This window comes from Motacilla alba, chromosome 12 (genome assembly GCF_015832195.1).
Source record: "Motacilla alba alba isolate MOTALB_02 chromosome 12, Motacilla_alba_V1.0_pri, whole genome shotgun sequence".
NCBI classification, from domain to species: Eukaryota; Metazoa; Chordata; class Aves; order Passeriformes; family Motacillidae; genus Motacilla; species Motacilla alba.
In genome coordinates, this window is record NC_052027.1 from 6898787 (window position 1) to 6913274 (window position 14488).

Here is a 14488-nt window from a genome sequence, read left to right on the forward strand (position 1 = left end):
CCAGAGTTTAAAGATTTGCATTTCAGATAGTACTAATCAGAAGAAAACTCTGATCTTTCTTCAGAGTAATAAGCAAGATCTCTAGTTTACCATGTGTTCAGCTCTGAGTCTCGGTTTTGTGTGTTCACACAGATACCATTTCCTATTAAGTTTTAATTGATAAAACTCAATATTCAGACTTTACAGACCTGCAATAACCTCTCTTGTTTTTCTCCATCTGTTCCATGCCAGATAAGTAGAGCTGGCTAGGAAGGCTTTAATCACTCTGACTTTTGGGAATATTTCCACCTTCCATAGGTGCAGGTGTGAAGCCTATCAGAAAGCCATACTGTCTTCATGTCTTCACTGACTTGAGGAATTTCTATTTAGTGCATAAATAAATTTTTCTTTCCAGCATATTTATACATGACGTGGCCTTAATTAAAACTACATCAAAGTTTCCATTCAGCATATGTATTACCATGCATTTCTTTAACTGTAAAGGGAATACAAACCTACTCAAGAAAAATCAGGCTAACAGAGGCTTCCTGCATTCCAGAGAAATCTTGCTGCTCTCTTAGTGTAAGAGCAGCAGAAAGAAAAATGGAAATCCCTACTCTCTGTGGAAAACAGAAGCATTGCTACAGAGTTTTAGTGCTTTAAGATACTTGCAGAGCTATCAACCATTTTATCTTAACTGTGGCCATCATCCTGTGGGAGCCAAGCTTCAGAATCTGGTGTTCTCTGCTCAGGTGGGTGAACAATAATGTTCCAAACAGAAGTACACAATCCTACTACAGCAAAGACACCCCCTTATTTAAAGATCCCAACTTGCCTTCACATTTCCTGGGGCCAGCCTACATCCTGTAAAAGAGGATCCAGGGAGAGCCTGGAGATCTGGACTAAGATTTTTGTGCCACAGCCTGGCAGGAAAGAGTCACAGCAATTTTAGCTGAACCTTTTAAGGCTTTGTGCAGCAGTTCAGGTCTCAGCCATGCCAAATAGTGGTGGGATAAAATTCTGGGAAAGGTGAAAGGCAGCACCTCGTGAAGCGCACAACTGGAGGCACACGGTTTAGCCAGCATGACTTCACATTGTTCTGAAAAACAAAACCAAAAAACAATCCAATACACAGGTTTTCCAAAGAGTAGGAATGCTGAGGGGTCCAGGGTGGTCAGACCTTGAGCTGAACAGGGGCATCATTTTGTCTATCCTGTTGTTTTAAAATGCCTTCTTCTCTATGTCAAATCAGAAGCATTAGAATTTCTACTTCCTGAAGTAATTTCAAGTTGATTTTTACTGTCCTATGATCATGTTAGTTTTATATTCTGTTTATCTGATCTCATAATTTCCCTTTATTTAACTCTGATTGTGAGTAGCACTCCAGACACAGGCCTTCATGCCTCACTTTTGACTCCTTTCCATGGATTTATAGTCCACATGCCAAAGTTGTACATTCTCTCTTGTAATTTAAGCTTGGGCAGTTCCTTGAGCTAATGCCATTCTCCAATTTCGCTTTGCAAGGCTGACTTGACCCTCTCTGCAAGGTAGCCAGAACCAGACAGAGATTTCAAGCCACAGCTTGAACTTCTCTCTGCAACTCATTCCCTGCATTAATGGTGGGAAGGGCAGGAGATGGGGTGGTTTAGGATTTGTTAGTAAAGCTCTGATACAAAGCAGTGGAAGTGTCATTTCTGTGCATGTCTGTGCAGTTTCTGGCTCACCTGCCAACACCTCTGGCGCTTCTCTGCTGAACACTGGGCTCCAGAGCTCAAGGTCCAGCCTTGCAGGCAAGGGACAAGGCACTGGCTTTAGGGAAAGGTCACCTGTCATGGGCAGGTAAGGATTCAGGTGAAGGGACCTAAACTGCAAAATGGAGGACAAAAATCTTCCAGCACTGTCAGAGACCACCAAACACAAGCGGCAACACAGTCCCTGCTGATGCTGAAGAAAACTTTTTTTGTATCAATTTGGGCACAAATATCAACGCCAGCTATTTCTCATAGGCTTGGACAAAGCTTTTTTTACTTAATTTCTCAGGCTGTTTTTCCTCCTTGGCAATAAAGTTTCAATCCACATTAGTTTGAACAAGTTCCTTAAAGGTTTTTGAAGTTTGTTGGGTCAGAAAATACCCCAAGCATATGCCACTTTTCCATGACAAAGCTCCCATGCTGCTTGTTAGGAACTAATCCAGCCACTAACACAGCTCTGAGCCAACGCACTGAAAAAAGCATCCAGTCAAAATAAAAAGTCCCGCGGTGGATCCTACAAGCCACATGCGTTTGATTATTTGTTGCAGGAGAACGTGATAATAATGCACCAACAGGAATTTGCATTTTAAAAAGCCAGGGCGGGCCCTCCTTTGGGTTGTTTTGGCAGCCGGTGTAAACGAGGCGCCCACGGAGCGGCGCTCCGGCCTTCGGAGAGCCCGAGGGCAGCCGGCCAAGCCGCAGCGCTCACCCCGAGCCGCACGGCACAAGCAGGGCCGGGCTGCAGCCCTTGAGCCCAGCGCTGCTCCACCAGGGAGAGCCAAACACCTTCGGGCTCCCAGGACACATCGCCCCAGCTTTGATAGTAAATGCAAAGGGCACCGACAAGATGCACAAATACACAAATCCTACACTCGGGGAACCTCTGACCCTGGGGTTTCGTGGCATGCGTTTGCAGTTTCCTACATCACCGAGTAACTGTCCCGTATACAAACTGGAGTATTTTCCTATGAGGCAGCCACTGATGGAGGGGAACTGTTTTGCACCCACTTCAGGGACATCTGTGCTTACTGGGTTCCACTTCAGCACCTGGTCAGAACCATTTTTCATCACTAACTCCTTTAGTGAACAGAGTCACCAGAAGAGAGAAGCCAAGGAGCAGCTTTGCTCTGCCCCAGGGTCAGGGCTCCCTGGCACTGCACTGCACCAAATGCAGCAAAGAAGGGGAGAGGGAGAACTTCCAACTCCACAGAGCTCCGAGAGCACAGGGTTACACAGGGCAAATGCACCTTTTTTCCCTTTTTTAACCTTGCCAGTTTTAGAGGACACTGAACCCTGTACTAAATGCAATAAAATGCAGAGTTATTCCTTCAGTGTTGAAGCAGTCAGAGTCACGAACCTGCCTGAACACGACAGCCAGCACAGAGCTCTGCACTCCCACGCGCTCCGGGCTGTGGTCACTGGTACAGCTCTGCAGAACCAGCAGCTCGTGCAGGATGGCACAGGTGGTAAAAATTGCTACTAGGAAGGAAAAGGATTTGCAAGAAGGCAAGACAAAAAAAAAAAGAAATTAAAATACTCAGTAACACAGAAAGTAAATGTAGAACTCCTGGAGGTGCTTATTATAAAAAGACAAAGCAGAAATTGCCTGTTGTCTGAACCCCATTTGTATTTTGCAGAATTTATTCTAAATATTAAGAAAAACTTGGTTTAAGAGGGGAAAAAACCCAAACCAAAACAAAATAGAGACAGAATAAAGGAAACTTTGCCACAGATGTCACCCTGAAGTCCTGTCTCACTAACAGGAGCTTTACTGGTTCTACTGCTCCAAACTCACCCATAACACTCGTGAGTCCCGAGTCACGTGCAGAGAAAAGCTCTGCAGGAGTGTTTAACCTGCTGAGTCCACACACTGGATCTTCAAACTGTGAAAACACTTTTTTAGCAGGAAAAAAAAAAAATCCAGGAAACACGACGACTCAACCACATCTCAGGCTGTAAAGGCTGCTGCTCATTATTCTGATTAGAAAAATAATATAAAGTGTGAACCTTAAGTAACAGAAGGTCCTTTGCACAGGAAAATGCTGCAGAGGTGACACAGACACCGCTCAAAACCAGGTACCAGCCCAGCCCCCTGCAGGATGGAAAGCTCCAAACCACCGGGGCTGACTCATGATGCTGAGGGACAATGACAGAATTTGACCACATCCAATTCTGAAATTAGTTCACATAGGCACCGATACAGATAATGTTTTCCTTTAATAGCGAAGGATTTTATAATGAAGCAGAAACATATAATATATTCCATGCAACCAACCTCATTTATTGAAAAGTCCTAATTTTATTGCCTTGTTTAGTAACATGTTTGTTCAACAAACTAATCTTTTCCATGAAGCAAAGCACAACTTTTTCTTATAAATAGTATAAATTATTTTATTTACAGAAACTTGTTACAAAACAAATAGACTATATATTTATTTTTCTTTTAAATATCCAAAGTAATTTTTCTATCCCATGACATTTGTTCATGTACTATACAGCAGCCAACACAGAGTTCAGCTGATCAGATGCTCTTGATTATGTATACAAATTATCAAACTATTCACACATTTTACACAGGAGATTGCTTTTAGAACCAGGCTCAACACCGAGCAAGATGCTTCCAAGGCCTACATTCACATTGACATTATGTAGTGCTCATTTCAAAATTATCTTTAAAACATAAAATATCTCGCACAAAAGGTAAAAATGATTATTTTCTGCTGAACAGTGAAACATTTAAGAATCTTTCTAAGCCCAATTCCCTCCTCCAGGACAGAATGAGTAAAAGACGAGAGATTCCTTGGCAAGAGAACTCTTACAGGAAGACAACTGCCTTAGAAATGTCATTTGGAAATCACATCTTTATTTTTTTCATGCTTTTAAGAGGTACTTACTACGGGTTTTTTCATTGTTTTGGAATACCAACAATTTGGAACATTTTCTAAATTATTTGACTAACGAATATTGCTCCCCCCCTTCCCAAAATGAGACAGTTAAATAAACTGCTGGTTAAAACCATATTTCAAACTCTTGGCATTATACTAAATAGGAGTTATCAATGGGATTGTTCCAACATAAGGTATTCAAATTAAAAGATTTTACAAAATCTACCAGTATAATTTGCTTTCTTTTGTCAACCCATCTCATCAATTTCAGATATATAGATATATGTATGTGTGTGTATATACACACACACATATATATACTACATATAGGTGGAAAAAGCAAGCTCCAAAATTTCAACTGAACATTCAAGTCTTTTAAGGAGAAGCTGTCTAAACAGTCCAAGCTTAAAACTAGTTATATCAGGCACTTTCAGTTTTTCCGTTAGTTTTAAACCACATGAGACCCACACGGATGCGCACGCACACACACGCACACGAACACTAAAAAAAGAGAAGCAGTGTGTCACTTAACTAAACGGAGCTCCTGGGAGTCAGGCAACTGAGGAGCAATGCCACATCAACCTCGAGGGCTCCGGGCTCGGCCATCCTTGGCGTGGATCCACCCGCTCCCGAGACAGGGAAAAGGGACACGGCTTTCACAAAACGGAGGCATCCCTCACATTGCAAAGTAGGCATGTTAACTATTGGCTTGGCAGTGAACCACTTCAAATTATAAAAAGGTATTTGCTTTTTTTTTTATTTAATTAATTAATAAATAAATACTAGATGATCTCAATTGTACCAAAACTGGATATAAGAAAAAAAGACCTGTGCAAAAATACATATTTAAATATGTACAATCAATTAACAAAATATGTCTTCTGAAATAGGGATACTTCAATATTTATAATAGAACAAGAAATTCCAAAATAAAGATACAAAAGTATGTTTTTTTTTCTTGTATAATTCTTTGTTCATCATTGCAGCAATTTTTTAGGTTAAGAAAACTGCAGGAGTCATAACGAGAAGTTGGAAAGACTATAAAAACTGTATCTCTTAAATTAATACCAAAATCTGTCTAGAAACAACCCAGCCACTGCAAATTCAATTTTGCAAGGAAAATTAATTTTAAGCTTCCTTAATTATTTACAGTAAGAACTAAGTGACAATAAAAGCTTCAGGAACAATGTTCTGCTTATAACCAAGATCTAAAACATAATATTTAGAGCAGGTCTAGGGCAGGCAGAACTTATGCTCGGACTCTGCTCCAGTGGCTCAAGCCCACATGGAGGAGGTGGCTGCACCCACTGGCTCTGGAGGAGCAGCCATCAGGAATTCATTTTGTACACATCTGCATGCTACTGAAGGAGCACAAATTTGCCATTTTGCTTTCAGATCAACAGAACCTTAAAAACCAGAGGACAGTTCAATCACAAACTCGCCGGCGCCCAATCTTGCCAAATTTCTGTTTCCTTTACCTTTGTTTCTACCAAGAGTCAAATTGCACTTGTGACTGATGCTATCCTGAAGTGGAAGCTCTGCCCCAGGGACTTTCATCAGAGCATGGATTTTTCTCAAACGTGCAGGATTGAATACACTTGGATTTCTTTTCGTGGCATTTTGCTTTGGTTCCTTTTACATTAAACCAATTGCAGTTCTAACAATCCTTTCAACAGGGCATCCTATTAAATACGAATCCTTTTGTTCCTGAAAAGCTGTCTACTGTTTTTTTTTTTTTTTAAAGTTTGCATAATAAGAGTCTCTAGTACATTGCTTTCTCAGTGTGATCTTTTGTATCAATTCAAAGCTAAAGTGTCTGCATAGAGGCTTCTTGTTGTTTTGCTGTATTACAATGATTTCATAGGAAGTTCAGGAGAAACTGAAAGCATCGTTAGGTAAACAACTAAGCAACTGCTACTCAGAGTGGCTTTGGATTCCCTGATGTACTTACTACTTGCCACCAGAATGGGGAGAAGGCTGGGCTACGTGAACAGCTGGACAGGCTCAGATTGTCTCTTCTCAGCAATAGCTGATGCCCCTTTAAGGCAGAAAATAAAAATCTTCCTCGTTAGGATTTCATCTTCCTTTGCTTTGCCCCCTTAATAAAAGTTTAGTCAGTTTTGAGCCTTTACCTGATGTTTAAAAACTTAAAAACATCCAGATGAGTCAAACCATAATACAAAGAGCCCTTTGGCGGAATTAATTTTTGAGGTGTTTTGAAGCAAGACAAAATAGTTCATAAAAATTGGCTGGATTATACAAAACTGCAAAGCCCCCCATGCTCCTAAAGCCTGAGCGGGCCTGGGATGACTGTGATGCACAAACCAGTGCTTCACAGTGAACTCTGCTGTCAAATTGGCATTTATTCCAGAATTTTGACTAAAAAAAGAAATCTGACTGAGTGGTAGAAGACATAACACATCAACAAATTTGTTACACAAACAAGGCAGAAAGAAACTGACCTTTATGGTTGTTAGAAAATATTTAAATATTTTAAAAACTCATTTTTAAAAGGGCTAATTTTATCTGCTGGAAGAGGAAGACAAATCCAGCCTAATTTCATCAATACAGTTTTTCTTTTAAAAAAACCAAAGGCCTGTGGTATACAGTATAGGTCAATAAATACGTTCTTTGGGCATAGAGTTTTAGAGGTTATTAGCCTTTGTCTGTTTGATATTTTTGGAATTTTTAAAGAACAAAATTAACTTTTCTTCCACAATAAAATCTCATTCAAAAGAATAGAAAATAGGTTTTGTATCACACAAATACGGCATTTTTATACTTGTTTTCTGAGCAGTGGCCTCAAACAAGTTTTTCTGGTTTTGTTGGGTTTGTTTTATTTTAAACTCCTGATAGCTTCTTATCCCAAATTACCTGCAAAAGGCTGGGCAAAACAGACTATTTTTTGAATTGTGCTATTTTTTATATTCCATTAAAGGAACATTGCTATAAAAACACTAAAGCCATATTCCCTTCTTGAGGGCTTCTTTCCATTGTGCCTCACACATTTTTCCCCTTGTCACGGGGTCCTCTCTCCGTTGAGGGTGTCTGTCTGGTTAGCTATCACCTACAAAAGACACCATCAGTATAAAAATAAGTCCACAGTAATGTTTATTTCCCCCCAGAAAACATTCGTTTGCCCAGCCAAACTATGTCAAATAGTGGCAAGATGATGTACTCCTGTAAGGAAAATCTCACAGATTTGTAGCAAACAGTCCAGACCACTGTTAACACTGATAAGAGCAATTATGTGGCTGAACTTCATCCAGTGTCCATTTCTAGTATATTCACTGCTACAGACATGGCTTCAGGGAAATTCCTTGTTTAAGTGACAGTCCAGTAGATTTCCACACCTGAGGACCATGGGAAGTTGGGAAAACTCAAGGCATCTTGGAGTCCAGAAATCCAGATGGAGGTTTTGCTTGTAGTGAAAACTGTCCAGTTTGTTTCTCACCGTGGTGCCTTCAGCTGTCAGGGACGGGCCTTCGGCTTGGGGGCAAGGAAAGAGAGAACCATCAGTGCAGGCACTGAAAACAAATTATTTTGTGGCTATCAAGGGCATATTTGGGGGAAAATCTCAGGCACAAAGCAACCTTGATAACCTGAGGTTGGCCTCTCTGAGACTTGAAGATCCTCAACTAAACTTCTTTGAAGCTGTAATGGTTTCAAGCATGCTTTCCTTCTTAGTTCACTCAAATTACATTTCTTTTTTACTTATATCGCATAGTTGAAATAGTAATTATTAGATAAGTCCAAAAATAAATTCAGCCATCTGAAGGCTTTCTTTTCTTAAGTAAACACACAAAAAGGTGAAAATCTTCCTCTGTGGCTGAAACTGAAAATTAAGAAACCACTCTCAAAAAGCTCTTACTGACCTCCTGGCTCTCCAGCTACAGAGATTTCAGTTTTTAGCAGCAGAGAAAACAAAGTTTCTTGGATTTTTGATCCTGAATGCACTACTTTTCCAGCGAGATTTGTTTTGAAAAAAATCAAAACCTCAAACTAATTTTTAAAATGGGATCTTACATACTCATGAGATCTGCTTTCTTTATAGCATATCTATTTGCCTTACCAACTAAAAAGGTTTATTATCTGATTTATTACATTTAATCTCATTATTACTAAGAAGTTAGTCAATGACATCTTGGGATAATAGGCTTACTTTATCACAGTATCACAGTTCTGTTATCAACATCATTATGTTCCACTTTGTAGAATGTTTATTCCTGACACAGAAACAAGGAGTCAGGCTGAGGCACACAGCTCAGTTCCATGGTAGGCTGGCGAGACTCACTTTTATAATTATGGTTTAAAAATAAGACGAATGAATTTTATCTGAAAGCAATTTACAGGCAACAGCATCTAAGGAATCTGAAATATCCCATTTAAGGTTTCTTTCCTAAAGCGTAGCTTTTTTATTTAGAATATGTATAAAAGTCTTGAGTAAATGTACCATAAAAACACTTAAAATGAGTACTGGACAAAAATAACTACCTTTTACTTGAGCAGGATCTGGAACTGGCTATCTATTTAATAATTAAGAGAACACATGAATTATAAGCACGTGAGGAAGCATTTCATGCTGGCTTAGTTCGAGACAAGATTTCCTACCTGATGAAACAGAGAATTGTTCATCAGTCCTTGCGTCCCTGGGATTGCACCAGTGTGTTTTGCATGAACATTGTTCACCGATGTCAGTTTGGCAACTTTGTTTGATTTGCTGCTGCTGCTGTTGATGCTGCTTGAACCAGGTGAGCACTTTCTTTTCTTTCCTATTAATTTGTCAAGGGAAGTATGTGAATGTGAAAAACTGCTGTGTGAATTTACAGTCAGCTCACTAGACTGATGAACAAACGGCCCTAAGGAGAGCGTGGAGTCGCTGCTGTTCATCATCACACTCATTCTCTTTATGGATTCTGCAGGGCTCCCGGTTGGAGGACCCCTCCCTGATTGGTCATGTTTGAGGCTAACAGAGTTAGCTTTGCTAGTCATACAGTTGAGGCCAACGCTGTGGGACGAAGCTGTCACTGACGGATGATAGGAGGCCCCAGAGTTTCCAGAGTTAACCACACAGTTTTTTCTAAAGGACTCTGTGGAATGAGAAGGTGCGAGCAGTGCGGAACTGTTTTTACGCTTCTTTCCTGAGCCGCCGCTGCTACTGACGCTGCCGCTGCTGTTACAGGTGCCACTGCCAGCAGGAGATTCCTTAGGTTTAAAAGATTTGCTGGATTTCATTTTCTGAGGTTTGCTGGCCATAGGTGAAGGTACAGAGGAAAGCACTGTAGGTGTTGAAGGGGAAGAAGACACTTGTCTTGATTGCATACTGCAGACGGGATCCACTGCACCCAGAGCAGCGGGGTTGGCGTTTAGCGTCGTCCCGTGGGACGGTACCGATTTGCCGCTCAGAGACACGCAGGAAGGAGACACCAACGCTGGCGATGACATAACCGTGGTGGGTAAGAGGAACCCTGCTGCACTGACGCCGTGCTGAGAAGCAGGCATCAGGTTTGTCCGATGTGGAGCACGGACTGATGCTGTGTTACTGGATGCTGGAGGAATTTTCCTGCAGGTGAACAGAAAAACAACGATAGTCCCCACATAGTCACCATTCTTCAGACTAATGCCCGTATACACTAATAATGCTGCCTTAAAATGATTGTATCTTGGGGTCGATTAATGCCTCTGATTATATTCAACTGACAGTTATTTGCTGCAAAAAATGTAAAGCCCAGACCATCAACCTTCAGTCTGAACACAAGATTACTTTCTTTAACTAGAATCACAAGGTTCCATGTACTTCTACAAACACCAAGAAGAATAAGAACTCTTTCACTTCTACTCACTTCCACATCTGTGAATTAAGATGCTTCTCCAACATGAAGTCAAGTGCACATCGAATGTGGTTCCACCGCTTGTCAAAGACGTAATAACCTCTTCCAATTTGCTGACTACCAAATGTGCAAAACTGAAAAGACATGATTTTTATTGGTGTTTTCTACTTTCAGTGACAACTCTCTGAATAACAATTTGTTTATGATAAATATGCTTTTAGATGTTTAAGGAGAAGATAAAAAAAATAAATTAGAGTTTTCATGTCTATGATCCAACAACTATTTTAAATTTTTGGCCTTAGTATATTGAGATAATTTTCTTGTCTTCTGATACTCCCATACTTAATAGAAGAAGTCAAATTTTACTTTAACCAAATCCTTTGATTAAACAGAGAAGCTTAGCAGTATGTTTATGTATAAATATTATACACACAGACACATATTTATGTAACATCTGCTTCTGAGGACCTACCAGCTATCAGCTAGAAGTATGTTTCTAAAAATAATAAAATTTGACATCCAGGGCAATAAATTTGCTTTTAGTTATACTAACTAACTTTTGTCAAAATTTAAATATTAAAATACCTTACTGCTATCTTTAACATGATGTTGGTAACTTGAGTAAAAAATGTATGTGGGTGTGGAGGGGGGAGTCCAATAAGAAAATTGCACCAAAAAGACACTGTTTACTTATTCCAAAACCACAGCCCTTTAGAGCAGTTAGCAATTTCATCTTTAGTATTCTGGCATTTTGTTTTCTTTTAGATTGGGGAAGTGAGCTATGAACACATTTTTTTAGAATGCTTATTTTGCAACTAGTTAAACCTTCGCTGCCTACTAGGCCACAAAATAATTTTCCCAAAATACAGGGAGGGGAAAAGATTAAAAAAAAGAAAAAAAAAGAAAAAAAGTATCACACACCCCACAGAAAACCACCCATAAAACCCCAAAGTAACTTGTTTACACAATTAGAGCCAGAGACAGACTGAGGTTAACTTTGCAAACGTACAGCGGCTGGTTGAGGATGATGACCTGAATAATGACAATCCAGTTTTTCAACAGGCTCTTCTTTTTCATCACATTCTCCCTCATCACTGGATAACCGAGATGCTGGCTCAGCTGCAGGCAAGGGAGGGTGTGGGGACTCGTGGACAGAAGGAGACTCACTGGGGGCATTTCCACTGTGCTGGGCTGGACAGCCTGGAGGCCTGGGCAAGGCAAGCAGTAACCAGGTGTTATTGAACCCAGTCCAGTTAAAAATTCCACCCTTTAAGTGCTTGTTATTACTGAGAGAAAGAAATCTACATTAACAGATCCCTGGTGTTGTCCACGGTCTCGTAACCTGCCAAGGGCAAGGACAGAATATGGCGGTTCCCCTGGAAAAGCAACGTTGCCCAATTGTTGCTCAACCGCTTCCACTGATTGCAAGTCAGCTTTTACTACTTCAAACAGTAGTTTTACTACTCCCTCCTCACCAGGAGTTACCCTCAGCAGGTAATTGCTAATTGCAGACAGGCACCAGGCCTGCAGCAAACACACTGCCCCATCCAACAGATCCCTATCACTCCCTCAAAATCCACCTCATCAAGCTCCCAGTGTTCGTTTCATACCACTGCATCTGCAGATTTTCCTTACCTTGGAAGACTGGGGGGGTGAGGTTTGGGTTTATTAGGTAATAAAGGCTTTGATTCTGTAAGAGTAACTCCATGAGAATTTTGGTGCAGCTCCTGGGAAGTTTTAGTAGGTGAGGGATGTGGTTCCCTGAGAGGGGGCATCTGCTGATGATGATCCGAATGTCGAAGAAGTTCCTTTTCCCTGGTTTTGCTTTTGTGCTCAGCTAATAACACATCAAATCGTTTTCTTCGACCCTGTACAGCCCTCCGCTGGGTTAAGGAATGTGTCTGCAGAACCAGGAATAAATCATTAATCCCAGGCTATGACATTTGTGGAAGTCAAACATTCAAAACATGTGTCAAGAGCTCCAAAACAGAGAAAATCATCACAGTCCTGGTTTAGTAAACAAAGGGAAATACAACTTAGAAAACAAACTTTAAAATTGCTTGGTGGATGATTATATCCTTGTCTGATACAGAACAACAAGCCAAACAATTTGGTAAAAGGTTTCTGTCAAACTTCTTTTTAAAAACCAAAGTGCCAAATTTTTAATAAGGTTAAGACTAGAAGCAAAAACCTTTTTTTACATTGATATTTCAACTGCCAACTCCTGCAAAACCAAGAAGAGAAAATATTTACTTCCATTTCAAAAATATTCAACAAAATAATGTTTAAAATCAGACTTCTAATGGGAGACCTGAAAAATATTTAGAAAAGTACTGTGCTGCCTTCTATAAACGAATATATTCCTTGAAAACTAATGTAATCAAATAGATATTGAGGAATTCAAAACATCCACCAGAATCCAGAGTCAGTGAGGACTCAAAGTTCTTTGAGTGTCCTGAACACTACAGACAGTAAGATGTGTATGTGTATAAACAGCACCAGTTCTAAGTAAGGTGAAGTAAATGAAAGCTATTTTTCTGAATTGTTAAAGTCACACACAGTACCTTTCTAATATGGCGCAAAGGGTTTGATTTGGTTCTTTTCAGTAGGTAAAAATTTTTGTCACATAATTCAGACACAAATGGCAATTCCAAAAATTATTTTATGAGTAATATATTCTAAAGAGTTCTTGAGAAATGCTTTTACTCTTTCTTTTTCACTTTTGATTTGCCTATTTCTCTTGTAAAATCTTGCAGCTTTCCCCTCCTCTATTAGCAAAACAATTTCCTCCCCTCTGTAATTCCAAAAGGGCAATGTGTTCAAGTTCAGTTCCTCTGGGTCATTAGTGCCAGCTTCGTGTACCTTTGTTCTGTAGGTGGTTTATTTACCAGACCTTTCCCAAACTGAGGGTAGAGCTGCTTGGCAGGAAAGCACAAAATTTTACAAAGTGCAGGGCATCTGGATTCTTGGTTCCTTGGGAGCAAGTGACAGCCCTCTATACACCCAGGGTTTTGGAGCCAGAGGATACATTTTGTCAGACTGGAAGTTTTTAAGATTGTTTAAATTAGAGTTTGACCTCTAGGCGTGCTCCATGGCTCTTTCAGGAGCTGGCTGTAGCAGTACAACCTGCAGCATTAGCATTTACACAAATTCTTACCAAGAACCTGCTGCAGACTGCTGGGGGGAGAGGAAAGAGTGTGAGAAGGGAAGAGCTTGTATTATTTAAATCCTGCATAAGCAATATTTTCAACACTTATGAGGAGTTTTAAAATTCTTTATCTACAACTGGAAGGTTACCCCCAAAAAGAGGGACACGCTGCCCCCCGCTACCTACATGTGGAGTGACACAGTTTGTTCCATGTCAACATCCATGTTTAAAGGGTTTATACAAAAATACAAATCTCCAGGTTACTTTGAGAAATGCTTTCTGAATAAATAATTAACTGAACTTCAAAAACAATTTCCTCTTGGTTCTCAGCAACATGTTTTGAGAGGTACCACTTACAGTGGTAATTACCAACAGCACAAATTTGCAGTTCTCCGTTTTCCATCATGTTCCTCAAGAATTTGAATAAAACCTTCAGATACTCTTATCCTGATTCAGATATCCTACCTTGCATGTTAAAGACCTAGTACAAGGTTTCCTGGTTTCCACATCAATGACACCACAGTATATATCAGGATCAAATTCTCTCTCTGTCAAAGACACAGTATTGAAAAGTTAGCAAAAGACATTTTGAAATACTAACATTTAGTTTCATCATAAAAATTAATCCTATTGGAAACTTTTCAAATATGACACAGGCAAATGTACAAATAAAAATGCACAGTGAAATTGTACAAATGAATTTTTCTACACTCTCAGCAAGCTTATGGTGTGCTAAAATACAGATCTCAAGTCCACAAACACTTGTAAGTGTCCTCAAAGGAGGATGTGATGCTCCTTGATAGGAGTAGAGATCACCATTTATGGATTGTGACAAACAAATGGTGGGTTTTTGCTTGTTGGCTTTGGTGTCAAGAACTTTTCTACCATTCTACT

At 40.0% G+C, this 14488-nt stretch overlaps 1 protein-coding gene across 6 annotated transcripts in view; it reads right to left on the reverse strand.

Annotated features, from left to right (window-relative positions):
• Window positions 1-4103: 4103 nt before the first annotated feature.
• Window positions 4104-14488, reverse strand: part of ATXN7 (ataxin 7) — an 86579-nt gene continuing 76194 nt past the window's right edge. For all 6 annotated transcript variants that reach the window (XM_038149323.1, XM_038149320.1, XM_038149319.1 and 3 more), the window contains 6 exons: window positions 14060-14142; window positions 12082-12347; window positions 11456-11654; window positions 10459-10580; window positions 9227-10178; window positions 4104-8104 (listed from right to left, as the gene is read on the reverse strand). In XM_038149323.1, coding sequence (XP_038005251.1) covers window positions 8087-8104; window positions 9227-10178; window positions 10459-10580; window positions 11456-11654; window positions 12082-12347; window positions 14060-14142 — 1640 coding nt within the window. In that variant the 3' untranslated portion in view covers window positions 4104-8086. The remainder of the gene's footprint in view (window positions 8105-9226; window positions 10179-10458; window positions 10581-11455; window positions 11655-12081; window positions 12348-14059; window positions 14143-14488) is intronic.